We start from the raw sequence: 20,878 nt of genomic DNA on the forward strand, positions 1-20,878 counted from the left end.
GAGAAGGAATTTCTTCTCTCAGAGAGTAGTTAGTGTTTGGAATTCTCTTCCACAGAAAGCAAAGGAGACTGGGGGTGGGATTTTCCAGCCCTTCCTGTTCGTGGGATCATTTGTTCCCAAAATAGGCAATCCCTACCCCACAATGGCTTTCCGCTGGCAGGATGGATGAGCCATACAAAACACTGTAGATGTCGGCAGGACCAGGAGCTCTCACCGGCAGCCAATGGCGTGCCATCTCCAGCACCAAAAACACGCCACAGCGGGACTGGAAAACCCCACCAAGTGTCATTGAGTACACTCAAGGCTGAGTTAGACAAATTTTTCTATTGACAAGGGAGTCAAGAGTTATGGGATACAGGTAGGAATGTAAAGTAAAGGCAGAATCAGATTAGCTACAATCTTACTGAATGGTGGAGCAGGCTTGACAAACCGAATGGCTTATTCCTTGTTCTTATTTTTAATGTTTTTGTGTTCTTATAAAACCAAAGAATGTAATGGGCCACGAATATAATACAGTGCTTTTGACTAACTCTTTTCTTATGCAGGGACTGGTGTCAACTAGGCCAGTCCATTACCTCTAATGTAAACTCTTAGCTGCAACTAGACAAATGTGCTTGATAATTGTTTCAATGATTGTCCTTGAAGGACCCATAAAATGATTTACCTTCCTCTTTTTGTAGAGAATATGACATAAACAATCCTTACGAAAGGCAGACAAATAGCTCAGACAAAGAGGTGCAAGAAGCAGGAAAATGCTCTCGGAAAGTATCTCAGAATAGCGTTACGGACAAGCATTATGAAAATGCAGCAAGAAAACCGTCAAGCCACACCACAACTGCATCTGATGTGAACGATGAAGAAGATAAAGCTGCAAAAGTTATTCAGAGTAACTACCGTGAATATCGGGAGAGAAAAGGCCCAGAGCGTAAAAACAAACAGCAAAAGCAAGAAGGGGGAAAGGGGAACGAGGAAGATGACACCAAAGCTGCCATTGTGATTCAAAGTAATTATCGGGGTCACCGGGAGAGAAAGAGGCTGCAAGAGAACAAGGCGCCAGTTCAAACCAAGGAAATAGGAGCTTCAAGAAAAGGGCAACAGAAAGGAATGGCAGCCCATGAAGGTGCAGATGCAAAAACAGCCACAATTCAGAGCAATGGAAGCAAAGAAAGGAATGAACAGCCGAAAGAAGAAAAATCTACAACAGCTGGTTCAGAGGAAGATGAACAGCTAGCAGCAGTGAAAATACAAAGCAATTACAGAGGCTTTAAGGAAAGAAAGCAAATTCAAGATACCGTTCAGAAAGAAGGAGAAATGTTTGCTACCTTTTCAAAGCAGGTGAGTGATATTAAGGTTTTGTTCATTTTCATTTCAAAGGTCAGCTTCAACAATGGGAACACAGTGCAGCATTAGCATCTGTCATACCAAACTACAGGCCTTTGTTTTGTATGAATCACCAAATGAGATTGCTAACCCAAAAAGACAAATCCTTATCCCCTTCACCTTATCTCCTTATCAATGAATTGTCTCAGGTTTACTCTCTGGTCGATGCCTAGAATTGACTTAAGCCTAAATCCACACACTGAACTGTCTTCTATGAGTGAATTTAAAGTCTCATAGGATTTGCAGTACAAACCTGCAATTAAGATTCAGACAAGCTGTTGAATGAATTGATGAATGCCTTTCTTTGTAATCATCAAATAAGAATCATAGAATCCATAGAAGCATAGAATCCCCACAGTACAGAAGGAGGCCATTCGGCCCATCAAGTCTGTACCGACCACAATTCCACCCAAGCACTTTTCCCGTAACCCCACATATTTACCCTGCTAACTTCTCTGACACTCATGTCAATTTAGCATGGCCAATCAACCTAACCCGCACATCTTTGGAGTGTGGGAGGAAACCGGAGCTCCCAGAGGAAACCTATACAGACACGGGGAGAATGTGCAAACTCCACACAGACAGTAACCCAATACTGGAATTGGCGCTGTGAGGCAGCAGTGCTAACCACTGTGCCACTATGTTGCCTGGTGTAAGAAGTCAAACAATGAATTTTTAACTCTAAAATCTTAAACAGCAGCACTCGAACTGAAAGGTTAGGTACGAACATGATTAGGAAAAAGACAATAGAACACCTGATGAAGTAAAAAGACAATTCAGTGATTTAGTAGTGATTGCTCATTATACCTGGATAGCTAAGATCAGCATCTGCGATTGCTATAAATTGTGAGGTTAAGTTAAAATTAGATTTGTTAGAGAACTAACAAGCTGGCATCATTATTCTATGCAGTAAAGTCATGGCCGGGGTTCTCCCAACCCACTGCACTGTGCATCGGGATGGGAGACAACAGCAGGGACAAAGAACAAAAGAACAAAGAAAATTTCAGCACAGAAACAGACCCTTCAGCCCTCCAAGCCTGCACCGACCATGCTGTCTGACTTAACTAAAACACACTACCCTTCCAGGACCATATTCCTCTACTCCCATCCTATTCACGTATTTGTCAACATAAGAACATAAGAAATAGGAGCAGGAGTAGGCCATCTAGCCCTTTGAGCCTGCCCCGCCATTCAATAAGATCATGGCTGATCTGTCGTGGCTCAGTTCCACTTTCCCGCCCTCTCCCCATAACCCTTAATCCCCTCGCTTATCAAAAACCCATCAACCCGCGTCTTAAAAATATTTAGCGAGGCAGCCTCCACCACCTCAACGGGCAGAGAATTCCACAGATTCACCACCCCTTGAGTGAAGAAGTTCCTCCTCAACTCCGTTCTAAACCACCCCCCCCCTTTATCTTGAGGCTGTGCCCCCTAGTCCTACTGTCCTTTCTGAGCGGGAAGAGTCTTTCCACCTCTATCCTATCCATCCCATTCATCATCTTATATGTCTCAATGAGAATATCTCCCGTCATTCTTCTAAACTCTAATGAGTACAAGCCAAGTTTATTCAGCCTCTCCTCATAGCTCAACCCCCTCAACTCCGAAGATGCCCCTTCAAAGCCATTACCATATCCACTTCCACTACCTCCCCCAGCAGTGAGTTCCAGGCATCCACCATCCTCTGTGTAAAAAAAAATCTACCTTGTACATCTCCTTTAAGCCTTGTTCCTCACACTTAAACCTATGCCCCGTAGTAATTGGCATTTCCACCTTGGCGAAAAAGTTTTTGAGTATCCACTCTGTCCATGCCTCTCATAATCTTGTAGACTTCTTTCAGGTCGCTCCTCAACCTCTATCGTTCCAGTGAGAACAAACCAAGTTTCTTCAACCTCTCTTCATAGCTAATGCCCTCCATACCAGGCAACATCCTGGTAAATCTTCTCTGTAACCTCTCCAAAGCCTTCACATCTTTCTGGTAGTGTGGCGGCCAGAATTGAACACTATATTCCAAGTGCAGCCTAACCAAGGTTCGAGAAGCTGCAACATGACTTGCCAGTTTTTAAACTCAATGCCCTGACCGATGAAGGCAAGCATGCTGCATGCCTTCTTGACTACCTGGTCTGCCTGCGTTGCCACTTTCAGTGACCTGTGTATCTGTACACTCAGATCCCTTTGCCTATCAATACTCTTAAAGGTTCTACCATTTACTGTATATTTCCTATCTGTATTGGACCTACCAAAATGCATTACCTCACATTGTCCGAATTAAACTCCATTTGCTATCTCTCCGCCCAAGTCTCCAACTGATCTATATCCTGCTGTATTCTCTGATGGTCCTCATCACTATCCACAAATCCATCAATCTTTGTGTTGTTCACAAACTTACTAATCAAACCAGTTATATTTTTACTCCACATCATTATCATTTATATATATTACAAACAGCAAAGGTCCCAGCACTGATCCCTGAGGAACGCAACTTGTCACAGCCCTCCATTCAGACACACACCCTTCCACTGCTACCCTCTGGCTTCTTTGATCGAGCTAGTTTTGTGTACACCTTGCCAACTCACCTCTGATCCCATGCAACTTCACCTTCTGTATCAGTCTGCCATGAGGGACCTTGTCAAAGGTCTTATTGAAGTCCATGTAGACAATATCCACTGCCCTACTCTCATCAATCATCTTTGTCATTTCCTCAAAAAACTCGATCAAGGTAGAGAGACACGACTTCCCCTTCACAAAACCATGTTGCCTCTCACTAATACATCCACCTAATTCCATGTGGGAATAAATCCTGTCTCCAAGAATTCTCTCCAATATTTTCCCTACTCACCAGCCTGTAATTACCTGGATTAATCTTGCTACCCTTTATAAATAAAGGAACAACATTGGCTATTCAAGCTGGCATTGTTATTCAAGTTGGTTTTGTGAAGTTCCAGTCGCCGATCTCCTAGAATTTTTTTTTAGCGTAATCAGCTCTGCACCATAAATCGGTGCAGAGCTGATCACCACATGGAAATTTGAATTTCCAGGCTAGCTAGCATCATCCTCCCCACTGGATGTGGCTCCCACCAGCATGGTTTTACAACTGTTCCCCACGAGCTGGTAACAGATGTCCTCGCTCTGCTGCTGAGGACAGAGGCCACTGAGGCCTTCCCAGGAGGTAGGTGGCAAAGGGGGTGTCCTTTGAGCAGTGCCAGCCTGGCACCCTGACACTGCCTGTTGGGCACCTTGGTATTGTCCACCAGGCACCGGCTATGTAAGGGGCTGGAGCCAGAGTGGGGCAGGTCATATGGAGGGGGTGGGGGGTGGGTGGTCCTATTGGTGGGGGAGCATCGGTGGTGGGGGGACCCACTGCCACTCTATAAATGAGATCGGTGGGAGAGGGAAAGAGGAGGGCAATTAGGGCTGGCCATTGAGAGGGAGGGGGAGGGGGTGGGGGTCAGACCTGGCCTGAGGATAGGGGGGAGATTGGGGCTGGCCAGGATGTGGGTGGGATTCGGTAGGCCTGCAATACGAGCGGGAGGTTGGGAAGGGGCTTCCAGGGTAGGCCAGCGATCGGAAAGCTGGTGATGGGGTGGGGGGGTGGGGTGAGGGGGAGCAGTGCACATGTGCCGATCACTGCATTGCACCGACTGATCAGTGATGCGCAGTGGCCCGTTCAGCGCTATGCTGCTGGCCTCTCAGGCAGGAATAGGCCTCACCCCCCTATTTTTCAGCCTGAATCCCTCTGAGGCACTGCACGGAGCTTTGGAGATTCATTCAGTTAAGTATGTCCAAAAAATGGGTAGGAACTTCTCCTGTTTTCCCACCCTTTGGAAATTTATTTTTGCTTTGGAGAATATGCTTGTGGGTAGCAATGCTTCCAGACCTTGAGCTGGATGTAGATGAACTGGTTGCCTTGCTTTTGTCTCACTTTCCTCTGGGAGGATGAAATTCCTTCTTTAAAAATTCTGCCAAGTTCCCAAAATACAAAGAAAAAATCTGGAAATACTCAGCTGGTCAGGCAGTATCCTTGGAGAGAAACAGATTTAATGTTTTATGACTTGTCACGAGATATGGGCAGCACGGTAGCACAACGGTTAGCGCTATTGCCTCACCGCACCAGGGACCTGGGTTCAGTTCTGGCCTTGGTTCACTGTCTATGTGGAGCTTGCATATTCTCCCCATGTCTGCGAGGTTTCCTCTGGTTGTTCCGGTTTCCTCCCACAGTCCAAAAATATGCAGGTTAGGTGAATTCGCCGTGCTAATTTAACCGTCATATTGGGGGATTAGCAGGGTAATTATGTGCGGTTACAGGAATAGGGCCACGGTAGTATGTAGTCGGTGCAGACTCGATAGGCCGAATGGCCTCCTTCTGCACTGTAGGGATTCTATGATTCTAACTGGTTTCTTCCTGCTTTGTTCAAAGTTTCCCTCTGGATAAAACCAAGTGAAACTCCCACTTATCTCTCTAAATTCACATCTTATGCCTTCTATGAATGGTATGTTTTGATCCAATAATTTCATTTTCTTAGCAGTTCAGGAACTATGACATTTCATAATGTTACTTTGAGTTTGTTAATATCTGTAATTATTCTTCCAAACCCCAGTGCTATCCACAACTAGCTAATTATCTTCTCCTTCTTTCAGGGTGTGGGTAAATGTTTTAAATAATGAATAGATTCACTTCATGATGACTGGTTTTCCCTTTCTAAGTGATACTCTATATTTATATGAAATGATACACAAGTTAGTGTTCTTTCAGCCGATAAATGACTATTGTTCTTATTGTCAGATAACAAAACGTTCCGAAGAGTTCCTGATCGCCCAGAAGAAGCTGAATGAGGTTTTCGCCTCAAAATATCAGTCATTTAAGAGCCAGAATCCGCAGCCGGAGAAAAAACCACCTCCTCCGAGACCTTCATCGCCATCTCTACAAGGTTTGGTCTGCTGCTGCCATTTACTCTAGTATTTTACAGCAATATGGGAAATCAGCACCAGAGGAAGCAGTAGGGGCCAGGTTTTCATTACCAAGGTGGGTCATTTAAATCGGGCCTCCAATCCCAGATTGTAGGCAGGTAAGCGACAGTCAAATGCCAACGCGAGCTACTTTGAAGGCTTGGTTTAGTTACCTGGGTCTTTGTCCCAGTTCTATTAGCAGCTGTTAGGCCTTCACCTCTTATACCCATTACATCCCCACGTGCCCCTCCATTCCAAATCATGCCCCACAACCACCCCTGTACTCCAATACTATCTCCATGCCAATGCATGCCCCCCATCGACCCCCATATCCTGTCATGTCCCTTTTCAAACTCCATAGCACTCATCAATACATACCGTAGGCAAACCTCAGGGGCATGTGGAGATGATCTTTTAAATTTTAGCAATCTAATACTTCTCTCACTCATACACACTTGATAATGAAATAGTTCCCATTCATAAAACCCATTAAAAGCTTTTATGTCTTCTCATTATAGAAAGGATATTATTAAACTAGAAGGAGTGCAGAAAAGATTTACTAGGATGCTACTTTGATGGCTTGAGTTGTAAGGAGAGGCTGGATGGACTGGACTTCTTTCTCTGAAGCATAGGAGGCTTAGGGTGATCTGATAGAGGTCTATAAAATAATGAGGGGCATAAACCAGCTAGATAGTCAATATATTTTCCTGAATGTAGGGGAGTCCAAAACTAGAGGGCATAAGTTTAAGGTGAGAGGGGAGAGATGTAAAAGGGTGCAGAAAGGCAATTTTTTTCACACAGAGCGTGGTGAGTGTCTGGAACAAGCTGCCAGAGGCAGTTGTAGAGGCAGGTACAATTTTGTCTTTTAAAAAGCGTTTAGACAGTTGCATGGGTAAGATGGTTATAAAGAAATATGGGCCAAACGCAGGCAACTAGGATAGCTTAGCGGTTAAAATGGGGTGGCATGGACAAGTTGGGCTGAAGGTCCTGCTTCCATGCTGTAAACCTCTGTGCCTCTGTGAGTCTATATGGTTAATCTCTGATAAAAGTGAACGAACATCTATTCAAAACTTAGGTCAAAGGCTTTCAGTCCTTCAGTACCCTCGCTAAACTGTCAATCAAACGAGGAACTTATAACCTCTTGATGAGTCGATTGCAACTTTTAAAACTTAATCAAGGAGTCATGATTACGTAATAATAGCCCTTGGCACATGCCAACAAATAGTTCTATTTAATCTACACAAGCAAATGGTAATGTTTTTGTGCCAACCTGTATCAGAGGGCCTATCAATCAAAGCAATCCACCAGAGGGTTTGCTTTTTAACTCAATAGCAGGTTTAGCCTGTTTTTCAGGTTTAAAGAGCAGAGGATTTGAAAAGAACTTCAGAACGTGACCCTTAGACTTTACCCACCTTTCAAGATCTTTTATGTCTCACATTGTGGTTTGAGCCTTTGGAAGAGTCAAAGTCTGGTCTGTTTGAACTAAGTTCAAATAGTCCTACTGAGTTGGGTTTGCTCCAGTGTGAATCACACTCAGCCTTTCCCAAAGCAAAAACAGATGTGTTAAAAATCAGGTCGTGACATCTGCATCGAGGGCCTGCCCCCATTTTTAAAGGACCACCTCTCCAAAAGTCTGATCCTAAATTTCATTTCTCCCCTTTTAGAATGCACAAAGCTACTTTACTGTGAGGCTATGGCCTAGTGGTATTATCGCTAGACTATTAATCCTGAAACTCAGCTAATGTTCAGGGGATCCAGGTTCAAATCCCACCATGATAGAATTTGGATTCAGTAGAATTTGAATTCAGTAAATTCAGAGGTGTGGTAGATTGTGAGGAAGGGTGTCATAGTCTGCAGGGAGACTTAGATAGGTTGCAGAGCTGGGCCGAGAGGTGGCGGATGGAATTTAATGCGGAGAAGTGTGAGGTAATTCACTTTGGTAGGAGCAACAGATGTGTCGAGTATAGGGCTAACGGGAGGACTTTGAATAGTGTGGATGAACAGAGGGATCTAGGTGTATGTGTACATAGATCCCTGAAAGTTGGGAATCAAGTAGATAAGGTTGTTAAGAAGGCGTACGGTGTCTTGGCGTTTATTGGTAGGGGGATTGAATTTAGGAGTCGCAGTGTAATGTTGCAACTGTACACTACTCTAGTGCGGCCGCACTTGGAGTACTGTGTGCAGTTCTGGTCCCCGCATTACAAGAAGGATGTGGAGGCGTTGGAGAGGGTGCAGAGGAGGTTTACTAGGATGGTGCCTGGTATGGTGGGGAGGTCCTATGAGGAGAGACTGAGGGATTTAGGGTTGTTTTCGTTGGAAAGAAGGCGGCTAAGAGGGGATCTTATTGAAACATATAAGATGATTAGAGGTTAAGATAGGGTGGATAGTGATAGCCTTTTTCCTCGGATGGAGAAAGCTAGCACGAGGGGGCATGGCTTTAAATTAAGGGGGGGTAGCTACAGGACGGATGTCAGGGGTAGGTTCTTTACCCAGCGGGTGGTGAAGGATTGGAATGCCCTGCCTGCTGCAGTTGTAAATGCATCTAGTTTGGGGGCGTTTAAGAGATCTCTGGATAGGTTTATGGACGAAAAGGGATTGGTATAGGCTAGTGGGTCATTGTTTTTGTAACTGGTCGGCGCAACATCGTGGGCCGAAGGGCCTGTTCTGCGCTGTAATGTTCTATGTTCTATGTTCTATGTTCTATATCTAGAATTAAGAATCGACTGACGATCATGAAACCATTATCAATGGTTCACAAATGTCCTTTGGGAAGGAAATCTGCCAACCTTACCTAGTCTGGCCTACATGTGACTCCAGATCCACAGAAATGTGCTTTGACTCCCAACTGCCCTCTGGAATGGCCTAACAAGATACTCAGTTGTATCAGTGTTTCAAGAAGGCAGTTCACCACCGCTTCATGTTCCACGAATGAACAAAAAAAAAGTGAGGGGTCAAGATCAGAAACCTAATCAGGAAAGAGAGAGGTGCTAGTGGAACTGGCTGAGGATGAAATTGATAGGTTTGGAGAAAGGCTTTTGGAGATGGTGTGACTGAGAACAAAGCTATAAGCTGAGATGATAGAATGAAGGATGTACAACAAATCAGAGTTGGAATGCATACAGAGACACAAGGTTGAAGTAAGTTGCAAAGCTGGGGACCAGAAAGAATTCGTAGAATCCCGACAATGCAGAAGGAGGTCATTTGGCCCATCCAGTCTGCACCGACAACAATCCCACCCAGGCCCTATCCCTGTAACCCCACTAATCCACCTGACACTAAGGGGCAATTTAGCATGGCCAATCAATCTAACTCGCACATCTTTGTACAAGTAAGACCATGTACAGATATGGAAACTGGTGTAGCGATAGAGAATCCAAAGATCAGATATTCTGGGAAAAAGTAATCGTCACATTCCAACATATGCTGATTATTTTTTAGGGAAAGATTTGTAAAAAGAAGTTACTTCTAATGGCTTTTTTTAAAGACAAAGTAATCTCTCATTTTATCACGGTCCTCACTAAAAAGTGTGCAGTAAGCCAAATGGAAGTTGTTTTCCTTGTAATCCAAACAAAAAGCACTTTATTAATTTGTTTTGGTAAGAAAGAAGTAGAGAAAAGCCAATAAAACAGGAACTCAATGTAGGAAATGAAAACATTACATATCTTTGGAGAGATTAAGGAAGTACACATTCCAATGAGATGAATATCCTAACCATGCCATGAGAGTGCATTATTGTGCTAGTTTGTTATTATGACTCGGCTCTGGACAGTTTTGATAGAAGAGAGCTGGAAACTATGCTGTTGCAAACTAGTGAACACTTATTCACTGTTCACACTATTTACAGGGATTGACTTTGATTCCATTCTTCCCTCCCTCAAGTAACATATCATCTAGCATGACAGATGATGCATTCAGGTTTTTAGCACAAGAATTATTAACCCTTTATACTACTGTCAACACACCTGGCTTACATTGTCATGTAAACACATCAAGGGCATATGCATCAACTCCCACTGTACCTTTGAAAGACTTTTTGCATGTTTTTGCTTCCTGCTTGTCTCTCTATTAAGTGTAAATATAGCACAAAATAAGTGCCAGCATCATTTAATCAGAGCACCAAAGTGTAATCAAACAGCACTGGTATAACCTGCGCTAATGTGTTGGCACTGAGGCATTCTGAAAGAGAGTTAAAGAATTGCTATTTTAAGCAATAAAGAACAAAGAAAATAACACTCCATGTGTTGCTAATGCACATGCAAGGACTGACTTTAATTTTCAGACAATGCTGCCCTACCAACTGGAATCATTTATTATTGCACAAAAGTAAAAGATATGGCCAAGTAAACAACAGGCTATTTATGGCATAATGCACCTCATTAATTAAGTGAGTACAGTGAGCAAAAGTGTAAATAAATTTGCACTGAAGCAATCAGGAAAATCTGCCAGATTGTCTATGGAAGTGTTATAAGAACATAAGAACATAAGAAATAGGAGCAAGAGTAGGCCATCTGGCCCTTCGAGCCTGCCCCGCCATTCAATAAGATCATGGCTGATCTGTCGTGGCTCAGTTCCACATTCCCGCCCTCTCCCCATAACCCCTAATCCCCTCTCTTATCAAAAACCCATCAACCCGCTTCTTAAAAATATTTAGTGAGGTAGCCTCCACCACTTCAACGGGCAGAGAATTCCAGAGATTCACCACCCTTTGAGTGAAGAAGTTCCTCCTCAACTCCGTTCTAAACCGCCTCCCCTTTATTTTGAGGCTGTGCCCCCTAGTCCTACTGTCCTTTCTGAGCGGGAAGAGTCTCTCCACCTCTATCCTATCCATCCCATTCATCATCTTATACGTCTCAATGAGATCTCCCCTCATTCTTCTAAACTCTAACGAGTACAAGCCTAGTTTATTCAGCCTCTCCTCATAGCTCAACCCCCCTCAACTCCGGCATCAGCCTAGTAAACCTCCTCTGCACTCCCTCCAAGGCCAAAATATCCTTGCGTAAGTATGGCGCCCAAAACTGCACACAGTACTCCAGCTGCGGCCTCACCAATGCCCTATACAGCCTCAGCAAGACCTCCCTACTTTTATATTCAATCCCCCTCGCTATGAAGGCCAGCATCCCATTCGCCTTCCTGACCACCTGCTGCACCTGCAAGCTGGGTTTTTGCGACTCATGCACAAGGACCCCGAGGTCCCTCTGCACTGTCGCCTGCTGCAGTTTTTCTCCACGTAAGTAATAATCCTTCCTACCATTATTCCTACCAAAGTGGACCACCTCACACTTGCCAACATTAAATTCCATTTGCCAGTTCCTGGACTGTCTGGACTGTCCCAGTGGTGGAAGTCGCTCCAAACAAGGCCTTAATCATAAGATGCCGGAGTAGCCTTTCATCAAAAATATAGGTCACATGAAAATGTTTATAATTACCATTTTAGTCTGAACAATAGTTGTCAAAACAACGTCTTAACTCCCCCTGCTTTCTGTTCGTTGAATGCAGTCGGTTTCTTCATTGCTGCCGAGAAGATTATGGGGTTCTCCATCCATACAGTTTCCTCAGCAAACTCTTTAACTGTTTCCCATATACTTCCAGGCATTGCATTGCTGCAAGTGTAATGCTTTAGGATTACTGATCAAGAAGTCTGAGTGGTGTTGAAGAGCAGAAGGATCTTGGGGTCCGGGTCCACAGGACTCTTAAATCGGCCTCGCAGGTGGAGGAGGTGGTCAAGAAGGCGTATGGTGTACTGGCCTTCATTAATCGAGGGATTGAGTTTAGGAGTCGGGAGGTAATGCTGCAACTTTATAAGACCCTTGTCAGGCCTCATTTAGAGTATTGTGCACAGTTCTGGTGGCCTCACTATAGGAAAGATGTAGAAGCTATTGAGAGGGTACAGAGGAGATTTACAAGGATGTTGCCTGGACTGGGAGGCATGCCTTATGAAGTTAGGTTGAGGGAGCTGGGACTCTTTTCCCTGGAGAGACGAAGGTTGAGAGGCGACCTGATAGAAGTTTACAAAATGTTGAGAGGAATAGATAGGGTGGACTCTCAGAGGCTATTTCCCCAGGTTGAAATGGTTGCTACGAGAGGACACAGATTTAAGGTGCGGGGAGGGAAGTTCAGAAGTGATGTTAGGGGCAAGTTTTTCACTCAGAGGGTGGTGAGTGAATGGAATCGGCTGCCGTCAGTGGTGGTGGAGGCGAACTCGCTGGGGTCTTTTAAAAGACTTCTGGATGAGTATATGGGGTTTAATGAGATTGAGGGTTATAGGTAGGTCTGTAGGTTGGTAGGTGTTGATGTGATCGGCGCAACTCGTGGGCCGAAGGGCCTGTTTGTGCTGTAGTGTTCTATGTTCTATGTTCTAACTGAACAACATTTCATAAGAAAACAGACCATTAGTCTAATAGATGCAGTAAAATAATAGTTTAAAAATCTTTTATTAAGAACCTAATTCTGTTTTATTGCTGTAAATGCCTGGGAGAGGACAGTGCAGATTTTGGCGAGAGAAAATTAGCAGTTTGGCAAGGATATTTGCCTGAGCATTTATATAGTTCCATATGTAGCCAGCAAACCCAAGTAGTACTATTGACAACGCAACTTTGTGCAAGGGTTACCCTCCCTCTCAGCTTCTGTAAGTAAATAACATTGGGCTTTAGAGCATTCTCCAATGTGTCCAATGGATCACCAGGACACTTCTAAATGTTGATTTCAGTCCAGAATAATCTGACATACAAGATGAAGCCCCCTCAGTGACAGAGTGTCAACATGAGGTGGTCTCATACATATGAATGCACTTGAGAGGAAGTATTCATGGCATTACATCAAAATATCTGTGAGTTTTAACAATGGGCAAATGGATGTGTTTCTTGGATTAATTTATGCTAAGATGCACATTCTCAGTGGTCATTCCTCCTCAATGTTGAATTCCAAAATGATAAGAGTTACATAAAAATGTCTTCAAATGATCATAATTTTCAATCATGAACAGAAGATGCTGGAAAATCTCAGCAGGTCTGATGGCACCTGTGGAGAAAGAATAGAGCCAACACTTTGAATCTGGATGACCCTTCATCAGAATTCTGACAAAGGCTCATCCAGGCTCAAAATATTAACTCTATTCTCTCTCCACAGATGCTGTCAGACCTGCTGAGATTTTCCAGCATTTTCCGTTTTTGTTTCAGATGCCAGCATCTGCAGTAATTTACTTTTATTGGATTTTCAATGTTCTCCTATCCATCCCCTGTAGATCCTTAGTGAGAAGTGTGTTCTGACCACCTACATGCAGATTTACATTGACTCACCTAGATAGGCTGAGTCACTCTCAGTGCTATGTGTCCCTAGGGATTTGACTTACTCCTCTGAATTTTACTGGAGTATGGTTCACCTTAGCTATGACTGTAACACTACATTCTGCACTTCCATTTCTTTCTCTATGAGCGGTATGCTTTGTCTTTATAGCGTGCAAGAAACAATACTTTTTGCTGTCTGTTAATACATGTGACAATGATAAATAAAATCAAATCAAATCAACAGGTGTCAGTATCTTCTCCAACCGGCTGCTTAAGAAAAGTCAACCCAGGCAGTGAGTATTGGGAGACAATCTGATTGTGGCAGATATCATAGCTCAATCTTCAACCAGCAATGGTCATTGGATACTGATTAGCTTGAGAACGTTCCTGTCCACTGCGAAGAGGTATTGGGCCAATTGAAGCAAGAATCCACCACTGGACCAGCTATGATTAGGAATCCCAGCATATTTAAAGAAGGATATTATTGTATTTGAGGACATACAGCAAATATACAAGATTCTGAAGGGGCTTAATGGGATAAACACTGAAAGATTGTTTCCCTTGGCAGGAGAATCTATAATACAGAGGCACAGTCTCATTTAGGACGAAAGAGATATCTCTCCACCCAAAGCATTGTGAGTCTTTGGCACTCCCTACCCCAATGAGTTTTTGATGCTTCATGAATGAACGTATTAAAAGGCCAAGACAAATTTTTGGTCTCCCAGGGAATTGAGGGATATGGGCTAGGAAAGTGGGATTTAAGACAGAGACGAGGGGCAGCATGTGGCACAGTGGTTAGCATCGCTGCCTCACTGTGCCAGGGACCTGAACTAAATTCTGGCCTTGGGTCACTGGCTTAGCAGCAGTGTCTCTGCTTGGGTTTCCTCCGGGTGCTCTAGTCTCCTCCCACAGTCCAAAGAACTGCAGATTATGTTGGTTGGCCATGCCAAATTGCCCCTTAGCGGCAAAGGTAACAGCCGGGTAAATACTTGGGGTTATGGAGATAGAGTCTGTGTGGGATTGTTGTCAGTACAAGCCCAATAAGCCAAATGGCCTTCCTCTGCACTGAAGGGATTCTATGACTCTGTGAGGAAGAGTTTCTTCTCTCAAAGGGTAGTGAATTTGTGGAATTCTTTATCATAAAGAACTATAGAGGCTAGGTCATTAAGTGTGTTCAAGGCTTAGATAGACAGAATTTTAATCAGCAGGGGAATCAAAGGTTATGGGGATAAGGCAGGAAAGTGGAGGATTGTCATTTCAGATCCCAATGGGCTGAATGGCCTACTTCTACTCCTATGTCTTATAGCCTTATGGTTAAAACAGACGATCGACCATGATCTTATTGAATAGCAGAGCAGGCTCAACAGACCAAAGGATCTACTCTTGCCCCACTTTCTTCTGTTCTTTCCACTAGGAGTTTGACCCAAACAATTCTCCCTCTCCACAGCTCTCTCCTTTCTTTAAGGTGCTCCTTAAAACCTACCTCTTTGTCAAGTTTTTGATCACCTTTCCTAATCTCCTGCCTGACAATCATAGCGTCATAGCATCCGAACAGTGCAGAAGGAGGCCATTCAGCCCATCGAGCCTGCAGTGACAGCAATCCTATCCAGGACCTATCCATATAAACCTTACCTATTTATCCTGCTAATCTTGCTAACACTAAGGGTCAATTTAGTATGGTCAATCAACCTAGCCTGCACATTTTTGGACTGTCGGAGGAAACCGGAGCACCCGGAGAAACCCACACAGATGTAAGGGAAACGAGCAAACTCCCCACAGACAATCACCTGAGGCCTGAATCGAACCCGTATCTCCGGAGCTGTGAGGCAGCAGTCTCAGCCACTATGTCACCATGCCACAGTGTCAAATTTAGTTTGATAATCAATGCTGTGACTCCCTTTGGGATATTTGACTATGTATAATTGCGAGTTGTTGTTGTTGGGAAGGATGGTGATCCCAATGTTTCCTGTGAAGAAATCTATCAATAAACTTACATCAGTGGAAAGGCTGTCCAGCCCTCATGCTACACAAACCATCAGACTCCCCGAGGCTGCATGGAGGGAACCAAAAATTAAATTCCTTTGGAACCATCTGTTTTCCTTTACAATCTGTGCTCTCAGTGACATGACTCAAGCCATTTAATTTAAACTGTCACAGTTTAAAAGAATGTTCACCAAGGGGGTGAATTCAACGCAATAAGCAGTGTGTTAAGTATTAGTTGAAGTTTTTGCAACCTTTTCAAGTAATTACAGGAGCATAAAACTTTATTCTGTAACTTTATTCCTGCAACCATACATAAAATATTTCAAGGAGATCCCCCCAGGAATATTGCTTAACTAGCTAATCAGCCAGTAGCACACCGTATTAGGCAGAGCTGTAAAGTGCGTAATCTGTTTAAAGTGTATTTATTAGTTTATTTGTTAGTGTCGTAAGTAGGCTTACATTAACACTGCAACAAAGTTATTGTGAAAATTCCCTACTCGTCACATTCCAGCATCTGTACAGGTACACTGAGGGAGAATTTAGCGTAGCTAATGCACTAACCAGCACATCTTTTGGACTGTTGGAGGAAACTGGAGGACCCAGAGGAAACCCACACAGACACAGGGAGAACATGCAGACTCCGCATTGACAGTGACCCAAACCAGGAATAAAACTTGAGATCCTGGCTCCGTGAAGCAGCAATACTAAACACTGTACCACCGTGCCGCACTAATGGATCACAGGATCTACAGTGCAGAAGGAGACCACTTGGCCCATCGAGCCTGCATCAGCACAATCCCACCCAGCTCCCATCCCTGTAACCATACATATTTTCAGTCCTAATTCCCCTGATACTAAGGGGCAATTTATCGTAGCCAATCAACCTAACCTGCACAGCTTTGGACTGTGGGAGGAAACAAACGCAGACACAGGGAGAATGTGCAAACTTCTCACAGACACTCACCCGAGACTGGAATTGAACCTCAGTCCCTGGCGCTGTGAAGCAGCAGTGCTAACCACTGTACCACCTCCCTGCCCTGTAATGTAATGCTGCCCTAATCTGCCATGAATTAAGGGAAAGCGCAGCAGCTGAGAGCAGTATTTCTGCATGAACGTCTACGGAATGTAGTTAAACACAGAGGATCTGAGGAAATGTCCCCAGTGATGCAGCGTTCTTAACAGTGGCCATCAAAGATATAAGAAAAACAAAAAAACACTGGGGAAAAGGCAGCAGTTCTTGGAGAAACAGGCTGGACTTTTCTGGCCATTCATGTCCTGCTGCCGCTACAAGCGAGGATGCAGAATTTGGTACTCAGCCAAGTAGAGGAACAATGAGAGCAGAAACACGTGAAATATATCAAACACTGTGGAGGGGGGTCTGTCAGCCATGTTGTGGGAATCTTCTGTTGAGGGGTCACTTTTGTACTTGCACCAAGGATGTGTTGTGGATAGAGAAAATATATGAGGAAAATTGCACACTCAGCTTTAACTACTGCTTAACATACTAAAATATTATTAATGTAGGAAAGGCAAGCATCACTTTGACTTGGTGAAAGCCAAAATTTAACAGTGTGCCCTGCAAAAGTTCTAAAGTCAAATTATTACTCTATCATAAAAATAATTGCGCCACAAAATGAATACGGTGAGTTAACATTGGAAATAGAGAAAGGAAAGACCTGCCACTGCTTTCTCACATGTACCAAACTCCGTGGCCTGGGCCTCAGCACCTGCCGCTGCAACTGGATCCTGAACTTTCCAATTCACAGACCACAATCAGTAAGGATAGGCAACAATACTCAACTCTGGTGCCCCACAAAGCTGTGTTCTCAGCCCCCTACTATACTCTTTATACACCCATGACTGTGTGACCAAATTCCCTCTCACCTTTCTGCACTCATTTGTTTGCAACTCGCACACTAACATAAAGTGCATCACAAAGCATTGGCATGGACAAGAAATAGTATAATTCTTATGGCTGCTTTCTCCAAAGAGATGAGATGTATCATTTATTCATGAAGGAAATGGGCTGGATTCAGTGCACTCCATTGGATTGGGCTGGGTGGCAGACAAATCTGCTTAATCAGAATTCCCACTGGTGGGAAAACTGGCCTGATTAAGCCAAGCTGGAAATGAGCTGACTCAGTTGGCTGATTAGGTTAATTATTGACTCACTTAAAGGTCATTATCCCTGAGCCCTCTACAGTGTAGTACTGGCTCAGGAAATTACCCAAAGTTGAATGGATTTCCCTTGCCTTCATAAAGCTGTCCAGCAAACACAGGTTTAATAGCTTAACAGCAGGCACCAGCCCACTCCCTCCACTTCATTGGAATCCCTGTTTCAATGCCACTTAGTACCTGATCAAGTGAACAGGCATTGAGAAAGTCAATGCCCATTGAGGACCAACCCCCATTGTCCTTGCATCTGACATCCCCCTGCCATTACCCCCTTCCCCCACAGCTACAAACAATTCCTCCCTACAGTCCCAATTCCATAATAGTCACGATAGGATGCTTTACACTTGGCTCACATCTATGTTTCCAGTAATTTCACTGCAAAAAATTTGAAGTGTTAACTTGTAAAATGTAAATCACTTCCACCCAGTTTTAATATTTTGCCATATTTATTACCATAATTCAAATTTTTACCCATTGATTAAAGATTTGAAAAATTCTGTCCTCTGTGAAATGGAATATGAATTGAGTATCAACACTCTCGTAAACCTCAGAAATCAAACCCAAAACACTCAGATGGCACATTAATCGCATGATCTATTTCAGCATTAAAATTTACAAGTAAGTTGCAGAAAGCAAAACATAAAAATGTACATGAACTAGTGCAGTAGTTTACGATTTTAAGGGGATTTGGGATATTTTCGTAGACTTCTTCGGTCTAGAATAATTAATGCCATCCAGAAATCTGCAGGCAGTATTCAATATTCCCTTGGTAATGAAAACACATTGCTGAAAAGAGGGAGCTGAAGCTTTTGGCCTTCCATTGATCCGGACATATTTTAAATGCTCACAATAATTTTTGCTACAGGAGAAAATTGGTTGGTTGAGACCTTTTCATCGAGAAAGCAACAGGGAAATATAATGGTGAATTTTCCCATTCCGCCCTTCACAGGAATCATAGCAGGTGACGGAGCGCACCATGGAAAGGTCTTTGGCCTTAGGTTTTTTCTGCGTGCAAAGTGAGCATGGCCGGAAAGTCCTAGCCATAGACTCCCAGAACTAGTGCCTGAGTATCAATGTGCGTCTCTTCTAATAAGCCATATTACAAGCTCAACAGATTATGTTTAATTGGTTATTATTGTAACTATTAGCACACACAAGATTGTTCAGCAAGTTCCGCCCATTGTGCTATCACATCTAAAAGTAGATGTTTTGTTTTGAGTTTTGTAAGTTGAGACTGGTTGGGTACAATCTGCCTATTAAACAAATAAAGTAACACTCTGTTGGATTAGATCAACCAATTGCTGGGATATACAGCCAATCTGACATCACACCAGCACGGACATTCATACATGATTTTGTTCAGTTATGTGCTAGGCAGAACATCTTCCTGGCAATTGAATTGACTGACAGAGCACCCTGTTGTGAAAAATACTGTTCACATCGTCACTGCTTAATAGCAGCACGAAGCAGCTTAATTAACCTGTTGTTCAACTTTGTGTGATTTTCACCAACCAAATGCTCCAACCAATCCAACAAGATGTTTTACCTACCATGCAATTGGGCAATGTTGTGTATGCATTTCAATGCTGGCACAATGCCAAATATGTAAGCTGTACGTCCCACTGATTAGCTGCTCAAATCAACCCAAAGTATGTATTGAGTGGCACTCACCATTGAATTGATACTCCGCTCATTTTTATTAACCTAGGTCAGGACCTGCACATTTTTCACTCAATGTTCTGCCAGGACTTGATGAGAAATATGCAGTTCAGCAGTGAATGAAGAATTAGGATGGTCATGCCAGTGTGGCGGTTGGAGTCTGGTAGATTGAGAGTTTGTTGGGGGATTGGGAATGCAGTCAGGAGCCTAGGATAGTCAGGTAAGTGTGGGGTACTTGGGGACCCAATATGTGGGAGGGGTGGAGTGGAGGTCAATTCCATAATGACCAAGGAAGTAGAAGTACTTTTAATCATTCCAATTTTTCCTGACTTCTGTTCAGAAAGTCAGAATTATCCAAAGTCTCTATTTAAATCGGAGTTTCAGATTTAAAGTTTATTTATTAGTCACAAGTAGGCTTATATTAACACCACAGTGAAGTCACTGTAAGAATTCCCTTGTCGCCACACTCCAGTGCCTGTTCAGGTACACTAAGGGAGAATTTAGCATATCCAATGCACCTAACCTGCACATCTTTGGACCGTGGGAGAAAACCAGAGCACCTGCAGGAGACCCATGCAAACATGGGGAGAATGTACAAACTCCACACAGATAATGACCCAAGCCAGGAATTGAACCTGGGTCCCCCGTGCTGTAAAAAGCAATGCTAACCACAGTGCCACCATGCCACCCAATGGTTCCTAGTGCAGGGCTATTGCCTTTAAAATTTAAACTTTCCAGCAATTACCATGCAGTCCTTGTATGGGGACTTGCAGGGGGTCACCCAGTGCATTTTCTGGGATACCTCCAGGGTACGAATCCCCAAGGAAGTGGAAGGCCTGAACTATCATGTTCCTTTGGTCATTCATATTAGACAGAGTACAGACTGTAAACAACCAACCCGTACTTGCAAAATCCAAAAGAAAATATCTACTATTAGTGTGATTCTATAATTCAGCAACACTTACTGGACAATCCTGAGCGTGCTAATAGTTATACTAACAAACAATTTAAGATAATCAGTTGACCTCAGAATAGGCTTATTTATGCAGGCAAGAAGCAACATCAGACATTCATATGCAGGGAGAAATTCTCTATGAATGAAAGGAATATTTCAAACCTTGTGGGTGGAATTTTCAGCTGCATTTGCCCCAATACTGGAAAATCCCACCGGAAGTCAACAGACTATTTTGCATGGTCCTGTCCCACTTGCTACGATTTGCATGGTGGGTGGGATGGGAAAATTCCACCCTGTGACTTTTGAGAATTACTCAGAAGCTTTGAAAGCCTATAATGGCATTGCATTCTCCATGTCAAGACCTCAGCCAATAAGAGTCAACTTTCCAACCAATTAACACTCTTTTCTCTTGTAGTATAAATTGTTATGATAATTTGAAATTTAACATTCTTGCATTTGTCCTGCTGAGTGCAGGATGAAAAGTTTGGCAGCATTTCTC

General features: G+C 43.5%; 1 protein-coding gene across 4 annotated transcripts in view; it reads left to right on the forward strand.

The window, feature by feature from the left end:
• Window positions 1-20,878, forward strand: part of myo3a (myosin IIIA) — a 335,886-nt gene that overhangs the window by 263,949 nt on the left and 51,059 nt on the right. For all 4 annotated transcript variants that reach the window (XM_080211403.1, XM_080211422.1, XM_080211413.1 and 1 more), the window contains 2 exons: window positions 681-1,335; window positions 6,161-6,305. In XM_080211403.1, the coding sequence (XP_080067529.1) occupies window positions 681-1,335; window positions 6,161-6,305 (800 nt within the window). The remainder of the gene's footprint in view (window positions 1-680; window positions 1,336-6,160; window positions 6,306-20,878) is intronic.

The sequence above is a fragment of the Carcharhinus amblyrhynchos genome, chromosome 2 (genome assembly GCF_965287045.1).
Source record: "Carcharhinus amblyrhynchos chromosome 2, sCarAmb.v2.hapA, whole genome shotgun sequence".
NCBI classification, from domain to species: domain Eukaryota; kingdom Metazoa; phylum Chordata; class Chondrichthyes; order Carcharhiniformes; family Carcharhinidae; genus Carcharhinus; species Carcharhinus amblyrhynchos.